Below are 18,917 nucleotides of genomic sequence, written 5' to 3'. Positions count from 1 at the left end.
AGTACTAGAGCCACTGAATAAGCTACGATTGAGAGTAACGACAGTGACGCACGGCGGCAGCCATTTTGGTGCCTGACACCAGGGTGGCCAGCTTTATGCACCCTATTGCGGCTGACATTGACAGGCGGAATTGGTCCGGGCGCCGCCTGGCAACCATGACAGCTATGTTTATTTTTCGAAGCTTTCGAGACAGCGCACCGGTGCGATGGGGTCAGGCTCGGTTACACCAGCGTAGCTTATTTAGTGGCTCTAGGTTACGCTAGAGCCGCTAAATGAGCTACGCTTAAAATTTTTAATGGCTTTTGGACTGCAGCAACCGTGAACCCAAGTGCTGAATATTCTTTTTTTGCGTGCATCTTTTTTGAGACGCTTTTAAAAACAAAGTGCTGGAAAGATGTTTGGGACTTTTGCGCAGTCCCAACTTCGATGAATCAACAGATGCTAAAGGATTGTTCCACATTTTCAGCAATCCGGTTCTAAAATTATGAATGCCAAAAGTCCACACCTGAAGATCGAGAACAAACTTCAAAGGCGTTTTTCTTCAGCTACGAGGCTCACCAACCTTTTAAAATAGCGTAGCTAGATGAATGAAACGACCTGTAGTGCACCTTTGATTCCTCTGGGTTATGGCAGCACTGAACTAAAAGCACCCTTCTAGAACCTTATGACAGAAACTTCCCAAAAACATTCAGGAAAACCACAAAACAAAAACATAACACTTGAGAGGCCAAGAAGATGAAGCACATGCCTGCAAATTTTCGCATCAACCACTCACATATTAAACCTTTTTGCCACAGGCCCTTGTCTCTTCATAACGGGCACTATGTAATAAAAGAGTAAGGCAAGGAAATGAATTTAATTTTTGGGTGTTGCGTGCTTATGGTTTATAGGTGGTCATAGATTAACTATAACCACCTAGGAATCCTTAAAGGGGCTCTGAAGACAAAATACAACTTCGTTCAATTTAAAAGAACTAGCTTTCGGTAACTCACTCAGCCCTATTTCAGGCACGAGAGACACTTTTTTAACCAGAACAACGAAAGAAATGTCAGGTAACTTAAACGCCTCGTGCTAAAGCGATGTGTTACGGACAGGACGTAATATAAGCCAGAACTAAGAACATAGTTATAAGCGTCTTAACTGCACGTTACCATTCAAGTGATGAGATCAAGCTGAACTACATGTCCCGCTACATTTGTTAGTGGCCGCCAATAGTTGAAGCAAGATTCCGCGACGTCACAAAGAAATTGCCAAAAAATAGCAGTGGAGTTGCCACTGCCACCGCTATTTTCTTTAATATCTCGGTTATTTGCATGAAGTTTGCGATAAGATTGGTATCGTTGTAATCGAGAGAAAGCAGCCTTTCTAAGGAACCAAACTTGCTTTTTGTCTTTGCGGCCCCTTTAACGTGCTACGAAATCTCAACACACAGGTGTTCTTGTTTTGAGTGCAGAGCACTTTAGAGGCTCGCCTTGTCATCGTAGCTCACTCACTGGACCCAAGCAGAGCCAAACGGCGTTCCGTCATAGTGGCTGTCGTCGTGGCGTCCCACACAGGCTTTGAAAGCCAAGCAGTTTATATAGTCATAAACGTCCGAAACTTGTGAACCGCTGGCACTTGTCATACATCTACCCGTTGTTTAGCGCTAAGAAAACTGCAGGTACCTTTAAGGCAAATTACACGTAATTAACCAGCAGCGCCCGCGTTCATTCAGTTAGGAACGCTCGTTGGGTTGGTTTTCACGATAGTAAGCGAAAGAAAGTGGCGGTTCCATGCCGCCACATGTGGGAGGAAAAGCAAGCACAAAAAGAACAGAACTCGCGCTGGCACAGTTTCAAGCAGGGGGCGCGCGAGCACTGCGGAGGCGGGAAATTTGAATTGCAGTGGGTGGTAGCAGCGAGTGGATAGTGGCGCTACAGCCCATTATGGCGAATCGCTGCTCCGCACTTCCGACATCTTCCACATTGAGTGGAACGGCTTTAATTTTTTTTCGCCTCCACTCGAAAAACAGCTGCCATGGCTGGGTTCGAACCCGAGTCCTTGGTCCCAGCAGCACAGTGAACGGCTTTGCAGAGGCTAGGAAATTGTCTAGTTCACCTTGTCGGTGACCAGGATGTCTTCGATGCCAAGTGTGAAGCCGGCATAAATCTGCAGGTAGTGGGTGAACAGCCTGGCAAAGGCACTCAGCACCAAACTGGATGTGGCACCTCCATAAAGCTGCAAAAGCAAGGCAACAGACCCCAGAATAAGCCACACTCTTTGCGAAATCCCAAGTAGTAGTTGCAATTAAGAGTGTGTGAATGCCGAATAGTAACTTTCGAATCGAACATCGAGTTGAATTCAGAAAAATTGAATAGAAAATCGAATATCAATTTTTTTTTTTTTTTTTTTACAGGCCTCACTTTTTCATAAGTTTTTGTGCAAAAGCAGAAGCTACTTCGTATGTTTGGGAGACATGACATTCTTAACCTCGAGAACGCACTTTTCAACTCGCATCGGCAGTACTCCAGGAATCCGGAGCGGGCACAATACGCATTTGAAAAAAGAAAAAAACTACTCGCACTGGAGTTGCCGTACTGCAGTCATAGGCCACGACTAGACAGTGCCTCATAATTCAAAAACAACCACTTTGCAGTACTCGTCGGAAGCCCACGGGCAGCGCAAGGAGACCTCGCACTACAGTCGCCGTGGACAAGCCTGCGCTATCCACTGTGGTCTAAAAAACAAGTAAACACGCAGTAACCACACACCAATCGCATTAAAAACCGCCACGACCGCTTTTGATTTTAAACTAACAGAAGCGCTGACAAAACGGCGGCGGTCTTCACCGGAAGCTGCCCTAACATGTTAAGCATATGGTCGCAGAATTCAAAATGGCGGCTACAGTCGACGGTGAAGGCCCGAAAAAAAAAGATCTTATTGACGCAATCGCAGATTACTCCGTGCAGCGGGATAAAATTTACGGCATCTGCAAGGCGCCCTCGTCGAAAGTGCTATTTGGATGAAACTTGCCGAGCCGACGGTGTAGCAGCAGTGCGTTAGCGTGCGCTGACATCTCTCGCTTTCGCAAAGCCAGGGAACATTCGTCGGGAAATCCACTCGACTATTCGAAAAACCGAATAGTAGATATCTGATTTGCGAATCGGATTATTTGTGGAGGCACTATTCGATTCGTGTTCGAATATTCAAGCATTCACACACCCCTAGTTTCAATGTAAAAGGATCGTTTGGCATTGGAGAACGCACACACGGCTGTTAATGTATTTCTGGAGGAATTTCTGTTCAAACTCCCCACAACAGCTGTGCAACAACCCGGGGTTACGGATATTCCGTCACATTTTCTCGCGCTTCCGGGATGTGGAAGCACGATAAATGCACGGTGCCTAACAGCTGTACAACTTGGCATTGTCCATCAAGCGGTTGCACATCTCCAGTAAGATTTTAATGCTGAAAAACAATGGTACCCTGTAGTCTTGCTTACAAGATCTTAGGGGATCCCACCTAACAACGCTAGAAAAGAAACACCAAGCTGTACTAGCCATGAGTTGGATTCTGAAGACTCTTGGACAGGTTCGAGCACTCGCACGCAATAGACAAACTCTTTGCTTCAGCAACAAGGCTGCGGCTTTACTGCTAATTGATAAAAGCAACCTTTTGGGCTAGCTGGTACTGCATTCCATACGTGAAAAGCGCGAAGTCTGGACAAAAGACAAAGGCAGAGAGCTTGCTCCTGTTGTTGTTGTTCGTCTCTCATACAAACTTTGTGCTTATCACATCTGAAAGTTAATTTACCCCAAGACAACCTCCACTCTGTGGGAATCATGGAGAACCGCAACCTGCGGTCCCGAACCAGTGCGCGCTCCGGGGAAAGACTCGCTGCGCTGAAACCAATCCGGTGCTCCGCTGGTTCATCGGCGCCCCCGCGAGATGGCACCACCAGTCCGTATGCGGAATAGGCGCGCTGGACACACAAACAGGGGTGCACAAGAGACGGAGGGAGAGTCCGACCAGAAATCCGGACTGAGAAGCATCGGCGGAACAGCGCGGCGGTGGAGGCGACCATGTTTCTCAGGTGGAAACTGTTGTTTGTCGCACGCCGCGAGTGCCAGGACGAGGATGGCGTGATTCGTGAGCGCCATTGAGCTTTGTGCTCGCATGCTTTGGGATTCCCCAAATAAACGGCTGTGCTTCGGCACCACTGTGTTCTCGTATCAGCGAACTTCGGTGGGCTGCCGTAAGTGTGGGAGCCCACGTGGTTGACACGCCGGGAGCTAGCGTTGTGGCCCACGCCAGAGTGCTGGCTAGGTAGCCCCCAAGAACCCCCACATATTCCACAACTCATAGCGGAGTCAGGACTCTTCAATTGCTTCCTAGGTCGTAAAGACACACTCTGATATCAGTCATCGTGGCAGTCGGAAGAGAAGGTGCCCCCCGACAACCAACACCGACCAAATCTCCACGAAAAGTCCTTGCAAAAACGGGGTGCGCGTCTGAACTCAGCTCGGTAGAAAAAGAGGTTCCTCCCTCCGTGAGAGAGGGTGCCAACGGAAGACCAGTAAGGGTCCGTGTGCTCTGGTGTTCTCATTTGCAATTCATACAGCATTTGTTTCTTTATTGATTTACTAATACTCTCAACTCTCACCTGAAGGTCATTACAAATAGGGAAACAAAAGAGACAGGCAACCAAATACAAGCAGTGACATTTTTAGCAACTTTAGGGGAGAAAAAGTGTAATCACATGTTCAGTGCTGTGCAAAGTAAACATCAGTTGAACCACCAAATTTCCTAACATCAGAGCACTTCCCATTGTGTTGCGGCAACCTGTTCCGCGCCTATATTGCATCTGGAAAAACAAACGACTCGCAAAAGATGTCCGTGCGAGCACCAAAAAGGGCTATAAAAGGGCAGGCACGAATCACCGTGGCGCTGAGCGACGCAAGTGACGCCATCCCCCCAACATCACCACCATCTCTCACCCCGCACAAACCAGAGTTCTTCAATATAAATCCCGTTGAGAAACTCCGTTTCAGAATATGGGCAGCGCGAGCCCCCCTGCTTCGTTGAAGATGAGGGGCAAGTGTATTGGAGTGGCACGACAGAAACTGAACCTTGAAAACCATTAACTCAGCAACAGAACTCAATAAAATAAAACTTGCTTTTCAAAGTGGGAAGCACTAAAATGAACAATGTTTACTTAAGTTTGCACTTTTCTTTCTTCCTTTTTTTTTTCACGACTTAAGGCACCAGCTGCAAGCACACCTGCGTACCAGTTCAACTTTCTGCCAACAGATGGCAGGCTAGTGTACCATATTTTCACGTGTATAACCCTCACCAAAAATGCAAAAATTTCAGTGGCAAAGTATGGGTGCGGATAATACGTGGGGTTTTTCTTTAGTGAAGCTTCACAGCAATAGGCGTTTGTGCCGTGAAGCTCCCACGCAGTAACACTGACTAAGCCTTCCATGGCAGCAATGGCGCAAAACATACAAGGACAAGGAAGAAAAAACACGGACAAGCGCACTCTAACAACTGAATTTTATTAGTGAACTGTGACTTTCGCCTTGCAGTCAGTGTGTTCTACTCGCTAAATATACGTTTTTTTCTGTCTACATAGTATGTGATGCATTGCTTAAACAGTAGCTTCGGTGCAGCCTTCCCTGTATCCAATGTGCACGCAATACGTGAGGACTTTTTTTTTTCTTTCCCCGGCGGGCTGAAAGGGGGTGCGGATTATATGCTGGGGCGGGTTATACACGCAAAAATATGGTACTTGTGCCCCGTGCTTGCCCCTCTATGCTCCCACGATGAAGGAGGGGAGGGGGGGCAATCGCAGACTGGGTTTTGATAGATAGGGACTGCGGGGAGTTTGCCAACTGGTGCAAACAACCCCGCGCGTGGTTCGTCCTCGCCTACCTCGTAGCAGACGTGGACCAGGCCAAACTGGGTGGGCCCGTAGTGCGCCTTGTCGAGGATGCCGCACAGGAGCTCACCATCGCGGATCACCACCTCACCCTCAGTCATGCGAGCCTCAGCTGCTGCCGCTTCACCACCAGGGCCCTTGGGCCACGCCTGCATAGAGGAAGAAAAAAAAAATTAAGCAGGGGGGGGGGTTAATGCACCACAGCCACCCTGGAGCTATGGGGTAAGCCGCAGTGCAGGGCTCCAAATTACAGTCGAACCCCGCAATAACAAATGCACCGGGAAAAGCCAAACAAATTCGCTTTTGCGGGAATTTAGTTGCCGTGAGAATGAAGCCGAAACGACAGGAAAATCGGCCGCAAACCGAAAATTCATTTCCAAAAGTCGGTTATATTAGAGGGGGCAGACGGAAATTTTCTTGCTGCGAAATATTGTCATGTTTTGAGGAGGTACAGCACTGTATTAAAAACACAATGAATGCCTAACCTGCTTAGGCGACGCAAAATAAATGTTTCGACAAGGGATCCGCGATAGCCGCCTTACCACCTGATCGACAATGACAAGTTTGGTCTTTTGTTATGGGGGAATCTGTTCAAGACGAACGAAATTCATTGCTTGTAAGTACAGTTAAACCTCGATGTAACGAACTTCAATGTAACGAAACCCTCGATGTAACGAAACACGGAATTTTTTGTAACTTCAAGTGTATGCACACCATGTATTTTCACCCTCTGTGTAACGAAGTCCCGTTTGCCGGAATTTCAATGTAACGAAGTTTCATGGAGAACGAGGCACGATATTTAAGTTGTAGAAGTGGATTTTGGGAGACGCAAGCGCCGAAATGGGGTCCCAATAAAACGCGAACGGCGACACGGGTCGCCCAATGCCGCGGATGCAGCCAGCCACGGAGTCTTTGATTAAGACCCTTGCCTACAAACTGCGTGGCGTGCATACACGGCTGGCGCACTGTTTCTGTCGGAGCTTAATCGTCTACGGCTTAATCGGCATCAGCGTGAACCGCACGCAGCGTTTTCTCCCTGCAAAAACGCAAAACGCGCCCCGCAAGCCACAGGCGCGCTGACGCAGCCGCGGAGACCACCTGCGCGATGCGGGTAGCTCCAGCGACCGCTTCTAACCTCTCGCTGAAACGCAACTCGAGGGGCATATGAGAGGGGCGCGCGAGAAAAAAAGCGGATAACGTGGGCGAAATTTTCATTGTAAAACGTGACACGCGCCGCTTACGAAAGCGCCCATCAAATATCCTCCGCGGTGGTAAGCCTAAGCCACCGGCGTTGCCGCCGCCGCCGCCGCAAGCCGCCGCTTTGCACTTCGTTCGAGTTCGCTCATGCTTGTTGGGTTTCGTCGTCCCAGCAAGCATTTGTGAATCTTTATGAGCCTTGCACGCGCGTTTTTTTTTTTTTTTTTTTCACACCGGCGTTTGCGATTGCGTGCCGGCGGCGGGAAGTGACTCGCGCTGCGCCACGCTGCGCGCAGCAGTGGGAGGAGCCTGACCAGTTTCGCCAATGGGGAGGCGCGCACCCTATGGCGGGAGCTTCGAAGCGCTCGGGGATGCCGGCTGGCTAGACGATAAGGCCGCCGCGAAGGATATTTGATGGGCGCTCTCGTAGGCGGCGCGTATAACGTTTTACAGTGAAAATTTCGCCCACGTTATCCGCTTTTTTTCTCGCATACCCCTCTCGTTTGCCCCTCGAGTTGCGTTTCAGCGAGCGGTTAGAATCGGTCGCTGGAGCTACCCGCATCGCGCGGGTGGTCTCCGCGGCTGCGTCAGCGCGCCTGTGGCTTCCGGGGCGTGTTTTTTCGGGAAGAAAACGATCCATGCGGATCACGCTGATGCCCGCGCAGACGATTAAGCACCGATAGAAACAGAAACAGTGCGCCGGCCGTGTATGCGCGCCACGTTTTCTTTTTCAGGAAACGCTTCACGGGATGAACACTTCATTATAACCGCGAATTTCAATGTAGCGAAATTTCAATGTAACGAAGTAAATTACGAATTTTACCGACTTCGTTACATCGAGGTTTAACTGTACAATAAATTTTTACCTTGATCAATTATACTCTGCCTTGAGGATGCCGGAAAACTGAGATGCTTGCCGTGCTCACATGTAGCATCGTGCCTTCGGGGCGAGATGGGCCGCTCACGCGACTCGACAAATGTGTTTGCCCTTAGCGAATAGACTCAGTGAATGTATTCATTTGTTGCGGCCTCCCGACGCTGCCGTATGCAGCGGGCGTACATGGACACTAACTTTAACTATCATGAAATAATGACTACCGAAAATATTTCAGTGCACTGTCGCAAGATATACGCACTAACCATATGTGGCTGCTATGTTACTCTCACAATGACGATGAACCATTTCGAGATTTTACTAGGGTAAAGGTAATAAAACAATCGGTCAATCTCGTAGAGAACGACATCATCGCGATATTTTAATTGAAATAATTTTTTCCTTTTGCTCTTCATATTTTCGTTTCGTTGCTGCTTATTTTACTATTTAATCCTTTCATGCTTTACCTTTCCTTTCTCCCCTCGACATGAAATCGTGTGTACGCCACTGTCTCCGGGCGACGCAAAGAGACCAAGAATAGGAAGCGTTTAGCTGCCTGAGGCACCGCGCTTAGCTTAAGCGGACCTCGAAAGCAACAATAAATTAGCTTTCCTTGGTATGTGTCCGAACCCAAAGAATCTTAAAAAACATTTTGGGATGCGTCGCAACAGTACCAACCTTCAGAATGACTCGTTTAGGCTGTTCTGTTGCGCACTGATTATCCGAAAGCGTCGCCGTTCAGTTGACCGTACGGTAAACGAAAGTGTTGCGGAGGTTGTAGATGCGGAAAGCTACATGGAAATGCGACGGCCACAGCTCGGATAGCTAGACCCCCACTTGCAATGTGGGAAGCCAGTGACGGCCCGAACCAACGGCACATCATTCGTTTCGGGCGCCGCGTGGCCAGGCCGTGCCGTTGGCGCAGGCGCTTTCTGCCAACCGCCACCTCACTTCGCGGCCGCCAGCAGGCGCCACCCGTCGCGCACGTGCGCTTAGTGACGTCACGTTGTTTACATACACGGAGAGGTCCATTGCTGCACACGCAACGAACGCATGCACGCTGTTCAGCAGCAGCCGGCCAGCGTAGCCTAAGCAAAAGACATGCCGCAAGTCACCATGTGTCACCCCCTGGTGGTGTCGCTGCGAGGCTGCCTCCACGGCCACCCGTTGCACGGTCTTTCATGTAAACAAATATGGTGGGGGCCAAGCAAGCACCCTGTGGCAGGTGTTTACACAATGAGTCCGCAAAAAATGCATTTGAGCACTTTTTGCACACTGTTAGCCTCAAATGGGTAGATGAAATGCCGACCGGACTTGCAGCGCATTTCATTAGCGCGGGATCACTTTCCAAGAACATTTCGTTGCCGCGAGATATGGAACACATGGGCTTCTCTGGATGTTGGCCGGGGATCCGAAAATGTTTCATTGCCGCGGGAATTTCATACTCGCAGGATTTCGTTATTGTACGGTTTGACTGTACTTCACAGCACCTGCAGGAGATCGTTCATGCGGGCTGAAATCTTGACACACGGGTGGCGTTTTCCCTTTCAGCCTCCATCTGAAAAGCGGCCACCGGGATCGAACCCGCATCATTGGGCTCAGCAGCACGACGCCTCAGCCACTCAGCCACCGCGGCAAGTGCATAGAAGCAAGAAGCGCATGTCAAGTCTTTCACAGACCTACCTGTGGAGAGCTCCCCCCATAACCCTAACTGAATCGAGTCTCATGGCCCTGTCGCGGGGAAAATGTAATGTCATCCAAAGAGAATGGCATTAGCCATAAATGACATTAGGTTTGGCTGTGTGGGTCTACAAAGTGTAGTAAATGACATTTGATAGTGATAGCAGCGACGATAACCGCATAAGCGACGATAACCGCATAAGTCGGAACATAGGCCGAGATTTTTCACTAAAAGTTTGCCGAAAAGTCACCCCTTGACCTATATACCGGTCACTGGCTTAATTTTCCCCCATTTTTCAGCCACAAGGTACGGGGGTCGACCTATATTCCAGCTTGACCTACATTTTGACTTATATGGTAGGTAATACCCCTGTCACACGCCAAATCTAATAGCATTTAGAGCAAATGTCATTTGCTCTAAATGCCATCAGTTTGGCGCTACACGAGAATACCGAAAGACGTTTGAGGCGAATGGCACTTAGCAGCTAAATAAGGTTGGGGAGCTCATTCAGCGGCCAGTGGCGAGTCCTAGAAAAGAAAGTTCAGTAATAAATCAAAGAATACCATTAAAAACTGTCAGTAAACTTATATTTTCCTCTTCATATTGTTTTTCACATAAAGAAACACAAACAATTACTTACAAAAAAAAAAATCTTGTCCCCCAACCCTGATAGTACAGATTCCTTGCGAACCTGTCTCGGCCTGTGATGTCTACTTACGCCACCTAGAACAGTGATTTTCTTCTTTTTAATTTAAAAAAATAATTATTTGTTTTGTTTTAAAAAAAACTATTATGTATGGAAACATTTTAGACGCACCTGAACTACAATTTCACAATTTTTTGAGCTCGCTAATCGTCACCACTATCACTCTCAAGTGACATTTGTTTTGCTGTGTAGACCCGTAAGGCCAAACCAAATGTCATTAACAGCTAATGTCATTCACTTCGAATGACATAAGAGTTGCCATGTGACAGAAGTATAACTCGCAGGAGTGCGAGGCAATAACTGCAAATGCATTCGTAATGTTTTCAAAACTTTTACTTTTTTTTAAGACAAAAGGATAAAGTTTACTCTTTTAGTGAAAAAAAAGTGTAGCTCTGTTTTAGGCGACATTCACATCACAAGCAGAGACAAGTAACTAATAAATCCGTACCTGGGTAGCAGCAAACATGGCAGAGATTTGCAAAGATGTCGTGTGGTTTTTTTTTCTATATAAAATAACACGCAGAAAAAAAAAAGTTGATTTGCTGGTCGGTTTCAATTAAACTTCTTTGCTTAGTGGCAGACCACTGACGTCTGGGCTAATCATTCAGTTCGGAAGCTAATGTGAATCTGTCTCCGAACTCATTCGATCACCAAATGCCATTCACACAAATGCCACTAAGTGTTCTCGTATAGCGCCAAACTAAAGGCATTCACAGCTCATGTCATTCGCTTTAAATGTCATTAGATTTTCCAAGTGACAGGGGTATTAGAACCAAAGTTCACACCACCATTTCACATGCCAAAGCGACCACTGGGCTGTGTTGGAAGGGTACAAAAAATAATTTCTGGCACGTCATGTACACAAGAGCTCTTCTGTTTTTTACGCACTGAAACCCACAACCCCCACTTGGCAGTGCGATGCATCAGCCACTGTGTTACACTGGTGGGTAGTGTAGCAATGATTGGGGCGAAACAGCCAATCCTATTCATGAAATTTGAGTGCCAAAGCATAAATCTGTTGCGCACCTTCCATATGACATTGCTTTAATTAGGTTAACTGTTGTTTTCTTTCTTCTCAGGTGTTGTAACCACTTGTTTTGGCGAGACATTGTTGGCAGTGCATCCTCGAGTTTACTTGACAAATTTATTTTTTGTTTGCCGTGTTGTGTTACGAATCGGCCCGCCGCCGTGCTTTCCCGCATCACTCCTCGGCTGTGCGGCGAAGCCACTACGTGCACCTTCCAAAACAGGCACCTCCGTGTCGGTGACTCATACTTTCAAGTCTCGACAAAGCCCGGGCCAGACGCTTCGCTTTCGCCGCGTTTCAAACTACGATGGTTGCCGGCCCGGCGAGGCACATCTCAACGTGCTTCAGGGACACAGAGGCCCCGCGATCGCAGCGGAGTCCTCCTCTCTCCCCTCTCTCGGAATCAGCGTGCGCCGCTGTTACCAGGCCTCTCAAGCTTGGACGTTCCCTCCTACAGTGCAGTTTTCGACCATCAAGTCCACCAGATGGCGCAACCGAAAGGTTACTTTTGGTATAGAGTACAAAACATTCATTCCGTGACTCAAAGAGCCTACACAGTTTGCTTACAATGTGTTGTTTAAAAATATCATTAACAAGTTCCGCATCAAACATGCGTTGAGCAAAAATATACGCAAATTTTTACGAACAGCCGACTGGTGCACCACCTCGTTTCTGAATTCGCAACCACAAAGCCGCCAATTCAAATTGAAACCGCTGCAACGGCCCACCGTTTCAATGTGCGCGGAGCACTGGTTTCGTGACTGTTATTGCTGTTATGTGCTTTTGCGTCCATCAGTTGTTGAGAGGACTGGCAAAACATGGGAATTGAGTGCTTGTGGAGCGACAAATGTGGGAAATTCCGCATCGGAAGACAGCTGTCGAGGCCAGAATATTTGATTCTTCCAACAGAAGGTGAGTGTTATGCACTTCGCTAGAAAGACGGTGAAAATGAAACCGTTGTCGCCGTCAATACCTCATTTGTGCCCTTCGTTCGAAATCTTAGCGCAAGTGAACGAGCTGTTATGGCAAAAAAAAAATGTCACGAAAGCGACGTACAATTGCAGCAATCGAAATGAAATGATGTCCTGGCCTCTGTAAACTTACGGACGTCAATAAACGATTTGTTCTCCCTTGCTGCTCACTGTGGTCTGTGCCAGTCGAGGCCATCTGGTCACCTGGCGTAACATCACTTCACTAGCGCGGCGCAAGTAAACACGCGGCCAGCGTGCCAGCCAGGAACCAGCAGGAGCAGCCACGGCCGGACTCGACGCTCCTTTCGCGCGCGGGAGGAGGAGAGTCGAGTCCGGCCGTGGGGCAGCGAGCCGGCGGCCGCCGTGCGAGGGCAGCCATGTTATAAAGGAGCTCAAGCGGCCTGTGCAAAAAACGAGAGAGTGCAAAAAGCATCCGCCATGTTTACAAAGCCGTGTTTACAGCGCCATCAAGCGGGCGTCCTCGGTAGTTCATGACGCCGCCACTACGCTTTTTCTGGCAGTACAGGCAAAGCTAGACCTTTGCTTCTCTAAAATCCTCCCTGTTCTGTGCTGTTACTGACTGCTTACGAACTCTGGAAAGAGCGTTGTGTGTGTCTGTGACGTTCGTGGCATGCACAAAATGTAGAGAGAAGGCTGTTTTGACCGTTACCGCTTTTGGGTACAAATAGAAGCTCTGCAAGCGCTATAACCCATTCCTGTTTGAGCAGCGAATACATGCTGTCACTCTGCTCGAGTCCTGTATTGTAACCTCGCCCGTCGGGGCATTGTTTTTTTTGGCTTCGGCTCACCTCTCGCTATGAAGAAAACAGTTACGTTAGCCTACGGCTTCTGGACTTCTTCATGGCTGCAACAGCGGCTGGCGGCTCGCATCATACACGCTACCACACATATGACGGAGGCCACTTAGCTCGGTTCGGCTCGGCCCACCCGGTCGCAACAGTTGTTACAGTAGAACCTCGTTACAAGAGACATTGTTACAAGAGGTGCTCGGTTATAGGAGCCATTTGAACGAAAACAGTTTGGTTGGTTTTCCTATGTTCGCCATGTTAGCAACCTTGCATACAAGGGACATATTTTCTGGGTCCTTCAAGTGTCTCTTGTAATGAGGTTTTACTGTATTACTGTTTTCCGCACCCACATGAGCTGCTTTTTTTTTTCTCGTCACCGACTAAAAGTTGCCAGAGAATCAAAGAATTCTAGAACCACCAGCTGTTATCTTCACCACATTCAACTTTACCGCATAAAAATTTTCAGAAACGGTTCAGTATGCCGAGAGGCCCAAAGTTCACGCAGAAGATGCACGCCTTTCACTCACTTGGTAGACAACATGAGTGAACATGCTGAACCAAACCTAACACACGAGTTCAAAACAAATGCCAAAGCCCAACTAAAACTTCACACCTGAACTCGTCGCACCTTTTAAATTCACTCCCACTCTTTTCACGTAGCAAAGGTCACGACCTTTTGTTCACCTTCGCTTTCTTTCAATAATGAGGAAAGTAGACTTGTTTTACGCAACACAACGCAGAGAGAACGAACAAGAACAGGGGTCAATCACCCATTTTGCATAAATTTCGAATTGCTCCGCAGCTTTCAATGTTTCTTTCAACAGATGGTTCCTCCAGGATAAGCGGACACTTGCCTTGGCGGGTATCTTGGCCTTGCCTTCTACAGTCGGGGCTGGCTTCCCTGGAGGTATGCAGTTGAGCAGAACCGTTGACAGGACCTGAAAGTGCAGTTTCCGCCGTCTGTTTCAACAATCATGCTCTTCAGTCACTTCAGAGACAGCGACCGCCAGAAAAACAAAAGTAGGGCATTCCTGCTAAACGGGAGGACAAACTGTGGCGTCTACATAACACTCGACTCAAACGACCTTTCCCTATCCACCTCATTGGCATTTTTCAATGCGCACTGGTGCTTCCTGTTAAAGACAAAATGCTGTTGGGATTGCGGAAAAGTCTGCTAGAAACTGCAAGTGTACGTGTGAACTCAAGCAGCGTACGCTGCGCATGACTGACTGATAGTGATATGCAAGTGAAAAGCTCAAACGTTACAAACCTAAGCTCCCTCGCATTGCTGGCTTCAATCAGCTTCCGACTGCTTTAAGGGGGACACTGCTGTTAAAACAGCTTCATTTAATTTTTAAGTAAACTCCGTGAAACTTGCCAGTCTTGCTGCTTTTTCCCCACTGATTTCAAATGTGCCACTACTTTTCAGGTGAGTCAATTAGTTCCCGAGAGAATTGGAGATAATTAGCCATTTCTGGAGGAACAATAGACCAAACCGTGTTGGTCATAAAACTGCAATCTTTAAATTTTACAATACTATGAACCCTGGTGAAGGTAATAAGAGAATCGGTTTTCTTATGCACCGCTTGGGACTAATTTTACAGCTCATTAAACCTTCGTGGCACCAGCGGCAAGGAACCATTTCGATTGCCCATTTCAAACACCAAGGTTTAATGCGCTGTAAAATTAGTTCCAAGCGGTGCATCAAAAAAGCGATCCTCCTATTGCACTCACCAGGGTTCATAGTATTATAAAATATAAAGATTGCAGTTTTATGACCAACACGGTTTGGTCTACTGTTCCTCCAGAAATGGCTAATTATCTCCAATTCTCTCGGGAACTAATTGACTGACCTGAAAAATAGTGGCACATTTGAAATCAGTGGGAAAAAAGCAGGAAGTCTGGCAAGTTTCCCAGAGTTTACTTACTGAAAAATTAAAGGAAGCTGTTTTAAGAGCAGTGTCCCCCATTAAGAGAACAAACGTACACTCATTCATTAGTAGCTTTTCAAGATAGGACAGGCCACTAGCGACGACAGCGGTCCTCATCTCTTTACAAGCAGGTGTCACTTTACTGATAAAATGGAAAAAGAACCCCTGTCTGTGACAATGCTAATGAGCCTTCTTGTGGATACAGCTGCTTCATAAAAGTTTCTTCTTTCTTTTTATTTTGCATGACAAGCAAGCTGTTTATATATCAAACAAAACCAAGCTGTAATAGGTCACTGCATGACCAAAGAAGCCCAACACCATTGCTCATACGATGAACTCCGGCGTTCGGAAACACCTATTTTAGTTTGTAGACTCAAGAAATTTTTACTGCAGTTCACCACAACCGTATTGAGCCTATCCGGAGGGAAACAATACACAAATATTCATGCTGACGGCCTATGGCTAGTGTCCCCGATTGTCGCCGTTACTGCTTCTTTTAGCATGCAGCTTCAGTGATCTATTTTGATACCTCCTTTTCATTTTTCTTAGTTTTAGAACACTAAAGATTTTCCAGCTACCTTTGGCAACCTACTGGCAGACAGGCTCTTGCAGCACCCACAAGATGGCACCACTAGTCAGCAACTTATGCTGCTGTCAAGTGGCACAACCAGAGATGCCAGAGAGCTTGACGCTACGAGCAGCCATTACAAAGCCAAAACACTGGGCATCAGCTGAATAGAAAACGTTCAAGGGGACAGCCACCAATTTTTGTGGAGTATGCGCTCTCTATCCCAAATCCCAAGTAACATAACATAGCATAGCATAACATAACATAAAACACCTCAGACCGAAACGTTCTAGCTTGTGTATATGAATATGATGAAATGAATTCTGGTGACCATGACAGTAAGCCACCCAGCACCATGCTTTTAACTGGACATGAGGTGAAAAGGTTCCTCCCCAGCTAGAATAATAAAATGCAGTCTTTCCCATCCCTTTGCACGGTTTTCGAACCCCGCGTCGAAACCGAAACATAGCTGCTTGTATACGTACAATAGTGTCATGCTTAGACACTACATGGCACCACCTTCCTGAGTTCAGAAGGTTTAGCGCCATATCAAAATTATTTCCACCAGTTTACACTTCGAAATCTCTTGTGGCTACCCCACTATACAAAAAGCTGGCTGTCATACGAGCTAGAGGACATGCTCTCCACGAAAAGCAGTTGTCTGTCTCTTTGGGCATAGAGTTTCATATTAATACACAATAGAGAGAAATCTGGCGCTGCAGTCGCGGGCTGCCGTCGGTGCCGCCATAGCAGCTAGCGACATTCCTCACTTATACCCCTGTCACACGGGCACTTTCAATCGTGATTGAGTCGATCCGGATCGAGCTCGATCTGGATCGGGCCGCTGCTACACGGCAGTTTCAATCGCGATCGAGCTCGATCCCGCTTGAACTCAATCCTGGTTTCTCAAGCGCGATCGAGGCTTCCAAGCGCGATCGAACGAAAGCGGCGGTACTCTTGTCCCCGCTCAGCAATGGCACAGAAGGCGACAACTTCAACCAACGACGCAAATTGTGTCAAATAACTTGACCGAAATAAGTGTTCGGTAACATTTACATAGTTATGCATACCTACGACCGTGCGAAGTTACCAGACGCCGGCCGCAAGTACATTGTTAACGCCATCTGGCGTACACAAGCACAACCGGTGCAACTTCTCGATCGCGATTGAAACGGGCTGTGTGGCAGCGGCAGTACGCCGAGCGCGCTCGAAAACTCGATCGCGATTCACTTCAATCGCGATTGAAAGTGCCCGTGTGATAGGGGTATTACTTGGCTTGGCTTGGCCAGCAGATGGCTTCTTCTTACTCTTGAAGCCAAAAGGACCAAAGAATGGTCACTTTTTTTCTCTCGTTCATTTTGCGTAAAGCTTCTAAATATTCCCCGAGAAATACACCTTTCTGAAACTCTATTTTTATAGTGATTAACCACATCTAAATAATTGTTTACAATCATATTGTTGCTCTTTTGCAGCCAGAGGCAACTTTCCAGCCTGTCAATGAGCCATGCCAAGGACAAGGGGAACGTGCCTCCCCGGTACATGACGGAACGCTCGCTTGAGGCATGGCTTGTCTAGACGCTGGCAGCAGAAGATTTCCCTCTAGCATACATTATAGTATGAAGCTAGACACTTGAGGGCACTCCTCCGACCCACCTGCTTGCCAGTCCACAGCTGCTGCGGCTTCTGGATGGCCGGTGGCAGGAGCCTGATGCCCACCTTGACAAAGGTCAGGGCCCCAAAGACCAGCTGGTTGTAGTCCTCCCTGCCAGGGCACAGAGACGGCAAACAGAAGATGCGTACACAGGGTGGGCAGGCAACGCTAGCTCGCTTCCGTGGGAAATCCTCACAACATCTCCGACTGCGCCCATTCGATCCTGCTCAGACAAGCTAGTCATCATTCAGAATACAATCCCGCTTTGTTCTAACATTGATACGAAGACTGGGCGAGGTTAGCAAACTCCTGGAACAAAAGGTGCAAATAAAAAAGGACACTTGCCGTTAAATGAATTCAAAATACTAGTCACAAGATGAGAGCAGCCCACGTTTTCTCTAACGGGCAACCCTGGATTCCCGAGAGCCCACTCTCACACCGCAGCCTATTGAAATTTGCCAGAGGGACACTTGAGGGAGACGTGGGTCTTGAAATGAACTTTTTTATTAATTGGTCTATGATAATGAAAATCACTGTGCGTATGTGTTTTGTTTTCCTCATTTCAAATATGTAATTAGTTTTCACGTGGCATAAGTGTTTTTTGAGTTACAAAGAAAATACTGGAGCCTAATTAAGTAATTTCTTACGGGCCGTTAAGGGGCTTTTTATACAAAATTTTTAAAAATAAATGGCATGGATGTGTAGCTTAAGACCTGCCATGCATGCTGAAGCTATTTATATCCCTGTAAAGATAGTTGATTGGATAGAATTAGTCTAATTATGCAAAGTACAGTTTTCTGAAAACTTAATGAGCTCTAATTATTACTCATAACATTTATTTGAGGCACATTGAGCTAATTAATATAGCATCAGCATGCAGTTCATTTCATCCCGAATTCAACGGTGTAACGTTTATAGAAATCCTTTGAAAAAAACAACCTGAAAACCTCTGTAGGGCTAGGCACATATGCAAAAAAGGGGAAGCTGAGAAAATCGCAGTTGAAGTTTTACTACAAGTGACAGTTTATCTATTGAGCATATAAAAGAAAACTATTTATAATGTAGCTTGCTTTTTGCTCAACACGAGCATACCAAGTTTGCTGAAATCAGTTGATGGGAAAATTATGAAAGCCTCTGTACAAAGATGGCACTTGGCAGAAAAACTGAACAATAGCAAAGCCAGAACGTTGCTTCAATTTTTACGCTGTTGGCAGCGCGCCGTCACTCTTTGGCGACCAAGGCTGAGGTGCCAATCATGCACCACAGTTGTAAACGTTTATTTTGTTATGTTACTGTTTCTTTTGTAGCAATCAAATCATATTTACATCGCGTGAAATGAATTGCAACAAAGGGGCTGATAACGGAAAGCACCCCACTGTTCTGTAATGTGCATGCGCTTGGCTAGGTGGGATAACCACGTTTTCGGTTTACTCTACGCGTATATCAAGTCACCAACGCACACTGTGCTGAGTGCGAGCATTTATAATTCCCAAAACGCTAATCAAAACGGTAACCTGCTGATGAGAAAGTGCGCGCCGGAGTGCGGGCCGACCCGCCGTGGCGTCGTTGATAACAGAACTTC

At 47.2% G+C, this 18,917-nt stretch overlaps 1 protein-coding gene across 1 annotated transcript in view; it reads right to left on the bottom strand.

Moving 5' to 3' along the window:
* Positions 1 to 18,917, bottom strand: part of Polr1a (RNA polymerase I subunit RpI1) — a 135,300-nt gene that overhangs the window by 69,702 nt on the left and 46,681 nt on the right. Inside the window, exons 11-14 of the mRNA XM_077692741.1 lie at positions 17,338 to 17,446; positions 14,040 to 14,123; positions 5,914 to 6,069; positions 2,098 to 2,217 (exon numbers count right to left, since the gene is read on the bottom strand). Coding sequence (XP_077548867.1) covers positions 2,098 to 2,217; positions 5,914 to 6,069; positions 14,040 to 14,123; positions 17,338 to 17,446 — 469 coding nt within the window. The remainder of the gene's footprint in view (positions 1 to 2,097; positions 2,218 to 5,913; positions 6,070 to 14,039; positions 14,124 to 17,337; positions 17,447 to 18,917) is intronic.

This window comes from Haemaphysalis longicornis, unplaced genomic scaffold, assembly GCF_048455015.1.
Source record: "Haemaphysalis longicornis isolate Haplotype H1 unplaced genomic scaffold, Haemaphysalis longicornis Haplotype H1 scaffold_12, whole genome shotgun sequence".
NCBI classification, from domain to species: Eukaryota; Metazoa; Arthropoda; class Arachnida; order Ixodida; family Ixodidae; genus Haemaphysalis; species Haemaphysalis longicornis.
This window is presented reverse-complemented; position numbering and strand designations above follow the sequence as displayed.